This window comes from Conger conger, chromosome 1 (genome assembly GCF_963514075.1).
Source record: "Conger conger chromosome 1, fConCon1.1, whole genome shotgun sequence".
Taxonomy (NCBI): Eukaryota; Metazoa; Chordata; class Actinopteri; order Anguilliformes; family Congridae; genus Conger; species Conger conger.
The window spans coordinates 14,950,349-14,963,308 of NC_083760.1; the positions used below are offsets into that span (position 1 = coordinate 14,950,349).

Consider the following 12,960-nt stretch of genomic DNA (forward strand, 5'->3'; position numbering starts at 1 on the left):
AAGGACACAAATTATCCAGACCTCCAATTTGTTTGATTGGACACAACTCAACTCAACCTAATCTGCTATAATTTGAAAGACCATGATAATCACATATAAAATGGCTGCTTTCCTGCATGTGGCCGTCCCCGGAAGGGTGGAATTCTTGTTATTGGATGTCTGCAGCTGTAACCTTGAAGGATGCAATTTCATCTTTCATTTATTCTTCCCCATCTAGACTGTATCAGGATAAACTGTAACTCCAGTAAGTTAATACTCAAGTTTCATTTTGTTCTTGATAATTCTTCTAAAATAATGTTTGCTATCTTGTTGCGCTGTTTCCATTATGTGAAGAATGTTTGTTCATTTTAAGAGAATAAAGACGAAAACAGAGCAGAGTGAATTGAAAATAAATACAAAACATTGATGGTGACCTAATAATCTACAGGCAATAGTCATTTTGTACACAGCTAAGGCTAAGGGTATGGTATAAGGCAGTTAATTAATGTTCCATTCTTATGTGAGCTTTTACAACATACAGTAAGAAGGAAAAGGCAGAACTTATCCATATGCAGAAGAAGCACAACTTTCACGATACAGCATACATGTTTTATATATATATATATATATATATGTGTGTGTGTGTGTGTGTGTGTGTGTGTGTGTGGAATGCATTGCTATTATATTTTATAGTTGTTCGTGATTAGTTTTTACTGCATTAGTATAGTTAATAGGCCTTGGAAGTCTGACGTAACCCAGAGCAAAACTTTTGCCCATATATGGATTTGCAGATGAATTTTTCTATGGAGCAAATTAATGGGGTTTTCACAGAACCCTCTGTCACAGACTGTGATTTAAGCTGGCGTTTAATATTTGGATGTTTTTATTCAGACTCATTTCTCTCTTAAGTGGTACTGGATCCTCTGAATTCGGATGCCGTTTTCAAAAATAAATAATTATTTTGCTAGCAAAAAGCTAGCCTACAGTGCATGTTACATATAAGCTGTGTTGGTTCTGTAAACGGTTCCCAGGCTAGCAACGCTACTGTTAGAAATGTAAAGCAATGACTCGAATAAATTAAGGGAATTACTAACGGGAACACAAACAATAACAAGAAAGAATAGGCGATATATACAACTCTACGAAGTAGAAAAAAATATAATGTATTACACAAACGAGTAATAGCCATCGGCAGCACGTGAATAACGAGTAATAGCCATCGGCAGCACGTGAATGGCAACTGAAAACACAGCCCTGTGCGTGATGTTGTTATTGTGCGATGGGTTGCTAACCACTTAGCCGTAGCGATTTGCTTTTTAAATTTAGTTACACAGAATGAGTCAAAAATTGAGATGAAAAGCGTATTTTTTCATATACAAACAAACGTCCAAATGTCCTAATTGATTTGAAAGGATTTCAAACATTCATTTCTCCCATGGACCGTCTGTTTTTTTTTATCTGGAAGTCTAGAAAATGCTAACGATAGATATTTCCGAAGGGACTTCCGACTTCTGAGGCCTACTGATATAAACTTAGATTCCCAGGTTTCTCCAGTGATCATACTCATACTCAGACTTTAGTAATATGGACAGAGGAAACAAGGTATATTTTAGTCGTAGCCATACAGATTTGCCTTCATGAATTCCACCATCAATAGACATTTACTGCATAAAGCGATGTGATTTTACGATGCATTTACAAAATGAAGTAGTGTTTGGAATGTAGCAATCCAGCTGCTGCCACGTATTTCCGAAAATAAAATAATGCATTGATTTGAGTTTAACCACATTTAGTGAAAGATTTACAGCAGATTATTAAGTCACCATTTCTAATATTTATGCCTGTAAGAAATAAATACAAGAGTATGTTCTTCAAATGCAGACAGAGCTTCATCACACGGTATGCTAAAATGGTCAGTATAGCAAAATTGTCAGACAGTTCATGCAATTAAGCCCCACTGTTTTTGGCTTTATCTGAAATGGACCACACTGGACATTTAGTAGGATTTATTTTCATAACAGATAAAATTAGAAAAATGGGTTGCATTTTCTTTCTTTTTTTAAAATCAAACTTCTGGGAACAATTTTACTATAATAAAATACAGTTAGGTGTTTTTGATATCGCTGATATCAGTTGATGACGCGTGATATCGCTGGCCAACACCATGCTAATACCATAAAAATATGTAAATCTAAATTATTTTGTTTCAGTATCATACTATACAATATATTCACAGAAATAAATATCCCCACAATATTCCTCAGTCTCCTCTATGGGAATATTGAACTGTCAGTTTGGTTGCTCAGAAACACAAGGCACATGTACATTTCCATTATGAGTTTTGCACCAGAAAGTACTCTAAGTGCCTTTGTAACAGCAATCTTTTCAAGTGGCCTGGTCTTACACATAGAGTCTAAAAAACATAAATATTCAATATTCAAACAAAAATAGATACATTCATAAAATTATATAATAAAGCATAAATGTACATGTGTTTTGTGTGTGCTAAACTGTAATTGTGCTTAAAGTGTTGGGAATTGGCCTTATAGCTTAATTGTATGAAATTAAATTATGAATTGGTCAGTGTCTTTACTGTGCCAATCAGGAGTCTGTTTGGATATTCCTGCACATTAGTGAACAGTTAATACGCGCATTTGCAGTTGTGATTTTCCTCTTCCCTGCATTGACTTACACTGCACTGTTCTTCTCTGTTATGTCCATTCAATCCTGCACTCTCAAGCACTGTTACAGTGGCAAAAGGCTTTTGTTGTACCTTGTTAAATCAGTTCTTTATAACTCATAAACAACAAAAGGGATGGGCAACCTGAACTGAGACGTTCTTGACTTTACAGTTAGCGCAAATCTAGCCTGCAGCTTGTGCATTTGCATGTAGTGCACAGCCAAAAGCAAACAGCAAAGCGAATCTGTTTGATTAGCCTTTAAACACTCAATTATCATATCTAGCTTTTTGTGTAAAAATAAATAAATAAATATAAAACTAGGTTCCATTGTTTTCTTTATATTCTGGGTTACCTTTAGTTGTTCCCTGTGGTGATTTTCTGATAGAATTTTATCATTTCAATCACAGATGAATGTAAACCAAGAGGTTTCATTTATTACCACAATTATTTTGAACATAAATCTCCATGGGGGCCAGGAGTGATGCATTTAAACAGTAATGATTAGGATGACGGTCTGTACTGAATACGAATAGGGTGAATGTATTTCTGTCTTTGTAGTCGTCACAACAATGTGATTAAGGGACTCCACGTAATTTCTCATAAAAAAATATGAGAAACGTTAAACTAAAAGGGTAGGGGATGTTGTTTCACAAAATACAGTGCAATTGAAATGAAAAGGCCAGACCTTCAGCCCGTTGATCTTGGTTGTTATAATGTTGAATGCACTTTATCGTGCTTCTTCCTGGCTTTACAGTGCCTTGTGTTCAACGTGGTTATCTCGAAGGAAAGGTTCTGTTCCATGTCCACTTTGCATGGAAATAACTAATTTCCCCTTCATGATTTAATTTATTCCCTCTCAAGTGAACACTTGTTTGCTGAATTTATGCATTTAATGCTTTTTGTCCACACACAGTACTTTATACCTTGTATACACATAAGGAATCTATGTACATGCTTGCTTGAAACAGTGGATATTCCTAATTTGAAGCAGTATAATTATATTCCCTGTCATACATGAACACTTATTCATTATGCATTATTAATCATTCATGTAATTTTTTATTTAGAAAGTTATGTGAGAAATTAATTAGACTGGATGACCAAAAATACAGTAGGAAGCTAAAAATGGTGGGGCTTGATAGTACAGTAGTCTACAGGGCCTCACATGATAGTTTATCAAGTGAAATCTGTTTATTTTGGACAAAACTATAATTACAAAAGAGGTTATTCCATTAGGGTGCCAATACAATTAATATGTATCTGATGTGGTTTATCTAGTTATTTGTTCATTGTCTTGTGATGTAAAGCTCTGTTTGCATTTTGAGAATGTAGCTCCACGATATTTCAGCGTTACATCTTCGGAATGCAGGTATCTGAAGTTTCCTTATTGTCTCTATTATTTGACATCTGATCTGCAATGGGAGTGAGATATTTCTTAGTATTATCAGCATTAACTGCTTTTACTCATGAATAGGTCTTTGAAACCCTCAATGTCTGACTGAGATGTTGACTCATTACGAACAGCAGTTGATCTTGAACAAAAATAAAATGCTAATTTGCTTGTACGGTATGTTGTGGTATACATATACAGTACATGTGTAACACTAACAATGTTTCTCTTTTGATAAGGTAAGCATTTTTCTATCTGAATTTAACCTTTTAATATTTTTATTCTAATTATTTTAATGATACTGCTACTAACCCTGTTTTGAAGACAGGTAATAACCATTTTAAGCATGCAATAAAATATTAAATCTTATTTAATGTAATCTGTTTTAATTATACTTGGTTCTTGATATTTAAAACTGCACGTCTACATTTAATAATGTAAATATAATTGTCAAAATCAACTGGTTATGTATCATGTTACATAGTAGTTATATTTGTAATATTTTACAAAGACCAATACTAGTGATAAAAGGTGAAACTAGACAGTCCCATCTAAAAATTAATCTATAAATAAGTGCCATAATGTTGGTAAAGAGCAAGTACGACATTGCGATGGTTTCAATTCTCCCACAGCATGCTCACAGACATGTTGCGGATATTTCTTCAGCTCTTTGCTCTCATAAGGAAAAAATGGCCAGAGAGATAAAAGTGGACATGTTGTGGTGAACAGGTTAGCTTTGCAGGGAGGTCTAATACAGTGTCCATGGCGGATCCGATCAAACCCAGTGTGTATTGCCCTCCCCAGGAGCATGTAATCATACAGCAGAAAGCACAATATAAACAGCCCCTATCGATCATCCTGCAGGAGCGGCCATTTTGTTTTGCCCGTGGCTTACGTTATGCTCCATTAGTCTCACTCCTTCACTTCAGCCAGTTATTCATTCCCATTATGGAGATCAATGATGGTAATTGGAATGTAGTGGTAATGAACTATCTGGTTTGGTCTGTAATTAATATCTATCCCCCGCACATACTTCTCAGGGCACGGCGAGAGAGGCATTTTTCAGGAACCGAAGTGAAAAGACCATTGGAATGTTTGAATATTAACCCTCTTATAGAGTGCCCCGTATCTGCTGCCATTTACGCAGGACCGTGTGTATTTATGATGTTATTTTGGTCTATGTTTTAACATTTCCCAACACGACAGAGAAGTTGTTGCTTTTTCTTGGGGGTAAATTCAACATTGTAAAGGAGGCAGAATGGCTGCCATTGTGCGAGTAGTCTAAATGGCTTTGCAGATTGGATCTATTAAAGTATTTTGTTTTCATATGCATCAACAAGAAATGTGATAGCAATAGAAAATATATTTTCTACATCACAAGCCACAGTGTGCAGTGAACTACAGGAGAGCTAAAAAGAAATGGAGGAGTGGCACATCTTTAACTGACAACAGCAGGTAACTTACTGTAGTGGTATAGTGGTGAGGCCTGGGACAAATACATAATTGTTTTGGATTCAAATACTTTTCTGTGCTTGATGGATCTTGCCTGGTGCAATTGAGCCAATCAAGAGGCATGGTTTGCACTTTTTGAGAGTAGGTTCCGATATACCAGACAACCTCAGTGAAACATTTGAGAATTTGAATCCAAAACAATTACATATTTGTCCCAGGTTTGATTGTGCTAACCAAAAAAAAAGGTTTTCAAACCAACACTACTAATAGTAGGATGATGTCCAGTCATCGACAGCAGGTTTCACCGACCGCCATAGCCCTAATTTTATCCAATAATGTCCCTGATAAATGTCTAAAATAAATTTGCCTACTGTTGTAGCGAACACCTTAACTGTCTAGGCCACTCGCTGATTGTATTTTTTCAAATTCTTGTTTTGTGAAATGCACTTTGCATGCGTGTGTGACAACCATGAACATGATGGGGTGCATTGCTACCATGCTAACTAGCTACAGTATAAATCATGTGGGAACAAGCTGTTGAATGGTCTTTCATTTCTGCTCATTACAGTATTGGGCAAGTTGGCTTTTTTGTTTGCTGTGAGCTGTTTGCTTGTAGGCTGTGATTGTTCTTAACTGGTAGGACTGTCACAACCAAGCATATCTATTATGTTGTACAAACAGATGGACGAAATGCTTACCATCATTTGCTAACGGTGAGACAATGTAAGCAATTGTACACACCTTTATTTCTGTCCACCATTTTGACTACTTGACTCTGATTGGCTGCATCCATTTGTGGTAAGAGATGAGAAGAGTGTCTCCTTTAAATAAATAAAAAGTTTTGTTAATAAAAGTCAGTAGTTGTAATTGAAACATGAAAAATAAGGAGTATCTTCTTTAATTTCTCACAGATTGTATGTGAGCTAATTGGTGAACATTCCATACAAATTACACCATTATCATTATCACCATTATTATTATTATCAATACTTGAACATATACATAAAGCTTTGTGTCAGAATTAGGTTTTATGGCTTAATCTAAAAGATAAAGGCTTTATGGTTCAGTTTATTTTGTGGGACATTAAAATGTGCGTGCATGGAAAATCTATTTCTCTGACTTCCCATTTAAATTAATATATTCAGAAACGTATCTGCAGGTGAAGGTGACATTAGGAGAAGATTAGGAGATCTATAATGTAGAAATACTCCTGTAGTCTCAGTGGACTCGGAGGTTGTTTTCTGTGCAGCCAGTGCTAGCATGTCTGGATACAAGGAGCCTTTCAGTGTATTATGTCGGATTCTGCAGTCTGGACCAGTGGGTCGTGATTCTTACATCGGTGGAACATGAGCAATTAATTTTTATCTCAGTTGTTCCTGTAATAATCAGCTGTAAAAATGGATTGCTTCGTATGTTTGGTGTAAGCCGGTATGTACTTCACACAGTGCATTAGACCAAAGCACATCGATTTAAAAAAATACCAATCATGTCGGGCCATGTTTGGGCACCCCTCGCTCGCTGTGAAGGTACTTCCAGGTTATCTAGTGGTGCACTGCCCCCTACTGTTCACAGGATTCTGCTGTGGGTATCTAACGCAGTTTACACACATTGATGGATATTAACATTACTTTGACGTGGCTGTTTCAGTGCTACAGTACCCACCTGGCTGTAAATCAGACGCGCGTTCAAGACCGCAAACGTTCGTTATGTTTGCAGCAAACAGTTACTGTTGAACGATTTTAAATCAAAAAGGCAATTTATTTCGCCAGCAATTCCTTTTCAATAAAAGCGATTGCAACTTGCCAGCTTGCTGATTTGTTGCTTACCTGTGATTTATTTTTAAAGGTAAGAACACATTATCAGTTGATTGAAGTTTATTATTATAGCCAAATAATTGTCAACTTTTGTTCTCTCGGCGTCATCCCCATCGGCAGCCATTTTTGTTCGCCGCGCACTAACTGTTAAACTGTTAGCTAACGTTCGTAGCGAAAAAAGTTTGAATGTTGGCGAACGTTTTGAATGAGCAAACATTAAGCATCTTGAACGCACGTCAGGGCTACTCGAATCAGTGTCTGCAGGTATTCAACTCTCAACTCAGCATCTGGAGGTGTTTGCTGAAATCATGCACTACAGCACCTGATTTCACTAAATATTTTTACCACCTTGGTTCAGGAAGTAAGCTCGTTCATGTAATCGGGCGATGTAGTGCAAAAACCTGCAGTACAGACACTGGTCTGCAGGACCTGGAGTTGAGTAACCCAGTCGTATATTGTTTTGTGAGTATAATTATTTAATGCAGTACTTTAACATACAGTCATTGGTGCTATTACAGTAGGAAGGAGCCTCTCAAACGGAGCTTGGCGGTAATGGTTTGCACCGTCGTAAAGTGTATTCATTCCTCTGTGAGAATTGTTGGTAATCCTCTCTCTGACAAGTTGAATCCAGGTCACTGGGCAACAGTCTTGAAATATAATTCTTTCAAATCAGGGAGGGAGGGATTTGTTGAAGCCTTTGATTCTGGTTGAGCCTCTGTAATTCTGAACAAACTCAAGAACATGGTATCAATCCATGTTCATTAAAACACTCCCAAAAGGCATGTGTGCTACTAACAAATTTGACAATTAGGCTACTTTTCAAACTCTGCTCGCAATGACAGTACTATGAGTACAACAGGACATCCTCTTTTGTTTATGTATGTTTTTTTACAGCTGTCCTTTACAAGTGTATGACCTGACCCTTACCACTCCCTCCAAATTCAGTTAATTAGTGATCAATGAATTAGAAAAATGTAATTTCTCAACATTAAAAATGGGTGTATAACTGTGACTAGCCTATAATACTAAAGCGAATGATACATTTTCACAAAATAAAGCATGTTGTATTGGCGGCTGTAGTTCTTGTGTCTCATCTGGAAGTAAAGACCTTTCTTAAAGGGGACATGATAAGATCATAGCCTAGTTGTTTCTACATCTGAGTTTTTTTGGGGGTTTTTTTCTCCTTTGATTAGTTTCCTCCAATGTAGTCCCATTACTCCCTTATGAGGACTGTGTCAAGCACCTGAGGGGTCTTTTTTCTGTTTTACAGCATGTTTTCCCCCCTGTAGTGTTTTTATCCACAGACTACCACCTGTCTTTTGCTATCTACCAGAAGTTAATACAGTGTCTGTAGCTGTAGATTCACTTTGGTCAAAGGCATGATGGATGCTCCCTCAGTATCTATGTTGTGTTTGTGAGGCAAATTTGTTGGATTGGTAACTACAAATGTTTTAATTATATTTTGTTTTGAAACTACCCAACTGAGCTTTTGATTAGTTTGCATGCAGTGTGCTGAGCCACAGACTATAACAATTAATATTGAGTTTCGCTGAATGTTTTGTAATTGCCTTGCCAAACATGATTTGACTGAACATTAACAGTTTTCCCCAAGAGAGCAGGCATGCATTTACTAATTGCATTGTCCTATAATTATGAATATGCAATCAGTTTCCTTTGAGGATAATTCAGACATATGCAGGTTTAGGGGAGTATACTGACAGCCATTTTAAACATGCTTATGAAATTCTTGTTTTTCCCCCCATTTCCTTTTTATGGCAAGATTTTCCAGTTTGAGGCAGTCGACTCAAACAGCGCATTGAGTTAATGGGGTGTCATGGTACTAAATCAATCATTTTTTCCCCATTACAACATTTTTATGCTCTGAATTGCCAGTGTGCCCTATGTGACAGTGCGGTAGTCTACAGACACTTGCTCGGGTATGTGACACATGTTGTGGCTCATGACTATATTATAGTTCATCAGTTTATCAAAAATAAGTTTGCTCAACGATTTTTTACGATAACACTAGCATCAAATTGACAATGTTGACAAATTAAGCAAAATGTTGACAGGGTGGCAGTATAGTGGATTATATTACATTTTTTTACATTTTAGTCATTTGGCAGACGCTTTTAATCCAAAGCGACTTACAAGTGCAAGCTTATATATTATATATTTGCCTAGGTTTTTTATTGCTTGAGTGCTGTTATTTAAATAATTGTAAATAACTTGCTAAGTTTACTGCTGTGTGGCTTTACTACTGTTCTCACCATGGGTGTGTTCCTATGCTGTTATAAATTGTCCACTTTCCATAGACACTATTCCTATTACATTTCTGAGGTGGCAACATAAAACTACTTTGTGCTAAATGGAATTCTCTATATGGTTGAGGACTGTAGAAATAAGTACATATGAACCTTGTCTCGAGTAATGAAGTCATTTGTCTTCCATGATACTTTTGTGGTACATGATAGTCTTAAATGAACAAAGCTTTGATGAAAAACAACTAAATTGAAAACCACAAAGAACTTGAAGATTACACAAAATACCTTTTTCAGTGGTCAAATGGTTCCATGTAGTTGTTATAACAAAACTGCTTAGATACTGAAGACACATAGATACTTTAAGGTAGCCACTACATGAAATGGACTTTTAAAGAATTATGTAGCTATTTAAGCTTGTTTACTATTCCTCAAAATGAAAGCTATCAAGCTAGACAAAGACAATTTTCAGGATTCCGTAAGCCATTGGTAGTGCCTTAAGCATTTTCACATGTGAGAATAGACATTTTTAAAAGAATGTTTGTAAACATCTCTCAGTACTGTTGTATTTATATCTGATTATAGAGTGTGTTGTGTTAGAGTGGGCTTTTACAAACAGTCTGTGAAGACTGCCTCTTATTATTAAAGGAAGAAGGGAATGCAAATTCTAAAAACTACCCAGCAATAACCATGCTTCACTGTGTGTACATTTTGCTGCTGTTTGCCAACTAGGTGTCCTGGCAATAATAGGCATTGGGACACATTGTTCATATCCATTGCTGGAAATATGTTGCTGTCTTTTGTCAGATCATGAAGCCTACATCCCATTGCCGGAACAGTGTGCAGTATTGATTTCAGGATTTCCTGGCTGTTTATTCATATATTAATTGATCTTTTGAACACATTTCAGCACAAGTGGACAATGCCTATGATTGAGCATCTGATCATTATGGTGTTGGCTTGTGCTACGTTATCATGTTTTGAATGGCTGTGGAAAATCTTTGTAATTATTTTGTTCAAACTAAATGTAGCTTATACAACTTTCTTCCTGGGGTAGGTATTTTCTGAAATGCAATGGCTTTCCTAAATCACAATTTAAGTTTGGTTAGTGTGTCGCTTTCATTTTGTTTGTGAAATTTAACAGTACAGGAGACATTATTAGTCAATAATTGCAGCATTGACATTTTAACTGAATTGCATGTTACTAAAATTATTAAATATATTTGCTTAATGCTATCATAATGCCTAATATATTCATTATAAATTGATGTTTCTGTTTCTGAATAATATAGTATTAAACATCTTGTATATAATTGTAGAAAGGTCATTTAAACACTAAACAGTATGTTCAATTTAGCAGTTATATTACCTGAAAATAGAACTAAACATTTAAACTGCTTTATAAATGAAGAACGTGACGGACATGAACGTGTATTTTAATACCTTTAATCAGATTGTTAATTTGATCGATATAAAAATATATAAAAAGAAATTAAAAATAATTATAACGGAACAAATTTTCACCCTTGGTTTCTAGTGACAGAATGCATGGTAATAACCTGCAAGCGTATCCTTTAGAGAAGCATGTGCTTGCTAACAGTTTGTTAGTGATGGCTCCAGTGTCTTTAAGTGGGTAATAGTGTACAGTCTGGAAAGGATGCTATGCACTTTGCAAATTCTTGTGAAAAGAGCTTTATGATTGTGCCGATGTTTTGTGGAATTATGTCTTCATAAATTGCAGCTATAGTTTATATTTTTAGATATTTACAGATAACCATCATTAAAATGGAATGATTTCAACATAGTTGTAAGTTATTAATTACTTAGCATGTGCATGAATAACATAATGTAATTATGTATTTTGCTGCCATAAGAGCAGAAATCATCAGAATGACGAAAATGCAGCAGAAAGGTATTTCAAGACCTCATTATGAGTAAAAGCTGTTAATTAATTAATTAATTAATGAAGTAAGCTGTTTATCTGCTTGACATAAGTTTTTGCTGCTGATTCCTACAATGAAAACCTTTGACTATAAGTATAAATTTAAAAATGACCAGTACCTACACAGTTTGGTTTGCAATGTAGAAACCCCCTGAGAAAAGCTCTTTAGTTGACATTTGCAAGTTATTGAAGATATTTACTGACATCTGAAACATAACCAAACCTTTGTTTTCAGTAGTAGGTGAGGCCACACACAATATTTTGTTGTTTGTGAAGATAACAATCCAAAGTGACTTATAGCTGAATAGTTGAATGCAAAGTATCTGACAATACAGATTGGAACCTGTTTTGTCCATAATCGGTGAATCATAGCGCAATATTGTATTTATCCAATTAAATGTATCCTTAAATTCAAATAAATCACTTTCTGGACTCTCCCTGTGGTTAATAGAAAGCAAAGGTTTGGTTTGTAACCATAGGATGACATTAACTTTGTAACCAACCGTCATTCTCAGGCAAAGGACCAGAGACACTCTATGCTGGAAATAAACTGAATGGTAATGAGTGGCACACAGTCCGTGTGGTTCGGCGGGGTAAAAGCTACAAGCTCACGGTTGACGATGACGTAGCAGAAGGTACTTCCCTCTGATTTAATTCTGTAGACAGCGTCAATGTCTCCATATTTTCACGGGTAAATTGTATTAAAATGAGGTTTGTTAAATGCTGTTAAATTAATAGTCATACCATTTCCTTTTGCTATGCTACTTCACTTGGGTCATATGCTCTTTATATGTGTGCTTACAAGCATTTGAATCAAAGAAACAGTAGTTGGAAGAAGCGCAGTAAAATAAGTTGCGATACTTGCTCTGAGCTATGTCATATTTAAAAGCAGTTATCTATATGAAACATACTTGATACAATGGCGTTAACTCTGTAGTGGTGCTATAGTCCTCTCCACAAACTGGCTCTTGGCTTCCCTGTACCGATCATCATAGCGAGGTTGTGCTCCTTTCTTGGGCTCAGGTCAGATGGCGGGCGACCACACCCGCCTGGAGTTCCACAACATCGAGACGGGCATCATGACGGAGCGCCGCTTTGTGTCCGTCATCCCGTCCAGCTTCATCGGCCACCTGCAGAGCCTCAAGTTCAACGGCATGCTCTACATCGACCTGTGCAAGAACGGCGACATCGACTTCTGCGAGCTCAACGCCCGCTTCGGCATGCGCTCCATCATCGCCGACCCCGTCACCTTCAAGACCAAGAGCAGCTACCTGAGCCTGGCCACGCTGCAGGCCTACACCTCCATGCACCTCTTCTTCCAGTTCAAGACCACCTCCCCCGACGGATTCATCCTCTTCAACAGAGGCGACGGCAACGACTTCATCGCCGTGGAGCTGGTAAAAGGGTAAGACGACCCAAGGGGACACGGCCCTCGTCCTCG

General features: G+C 36.7%; 1 protein-coding gene across 18 annotated transcripts in view; it reads left to right on the plus strand.

Moving 5' to 3' along the window:
- The window catches only part of nrxn3a (neurexin 3a), a 329,043-nt gene that overhangs the window by 120,334 nt on the left and 195,749 nt on the right, over window positions 1-12,960 (plus strand). For 13 of the 18 annotated variants that reach the window (XR_009708171.1, XM_061233256.1, XM_061233271.1 and 10 more), the window contains exons 10-12: window positions 218-244; window positions 12,035-12,154; window positions 12,543-12,924. Coding sequence is in view for 17 of the 18 variants with exons in the window: in XM_061233256.1 (XP_061089240.1) it covers window positions 218-244; window positions 12,035-12,154; window positions 12,543-12,924 (529 nt within the window). In the remaining variant the exon portion in view is untranslated. The remainder of the gene's footprint in view (window positions 1-217; window positions 245-12,034; window positions 12,155-12,542; window positions 12,925-12,960) is intronic. The other 5 variants (XM_061233308.1, XM_061233346.1, XM_061233247.1 and 2 more) reach the window with 1 other exon arrangement.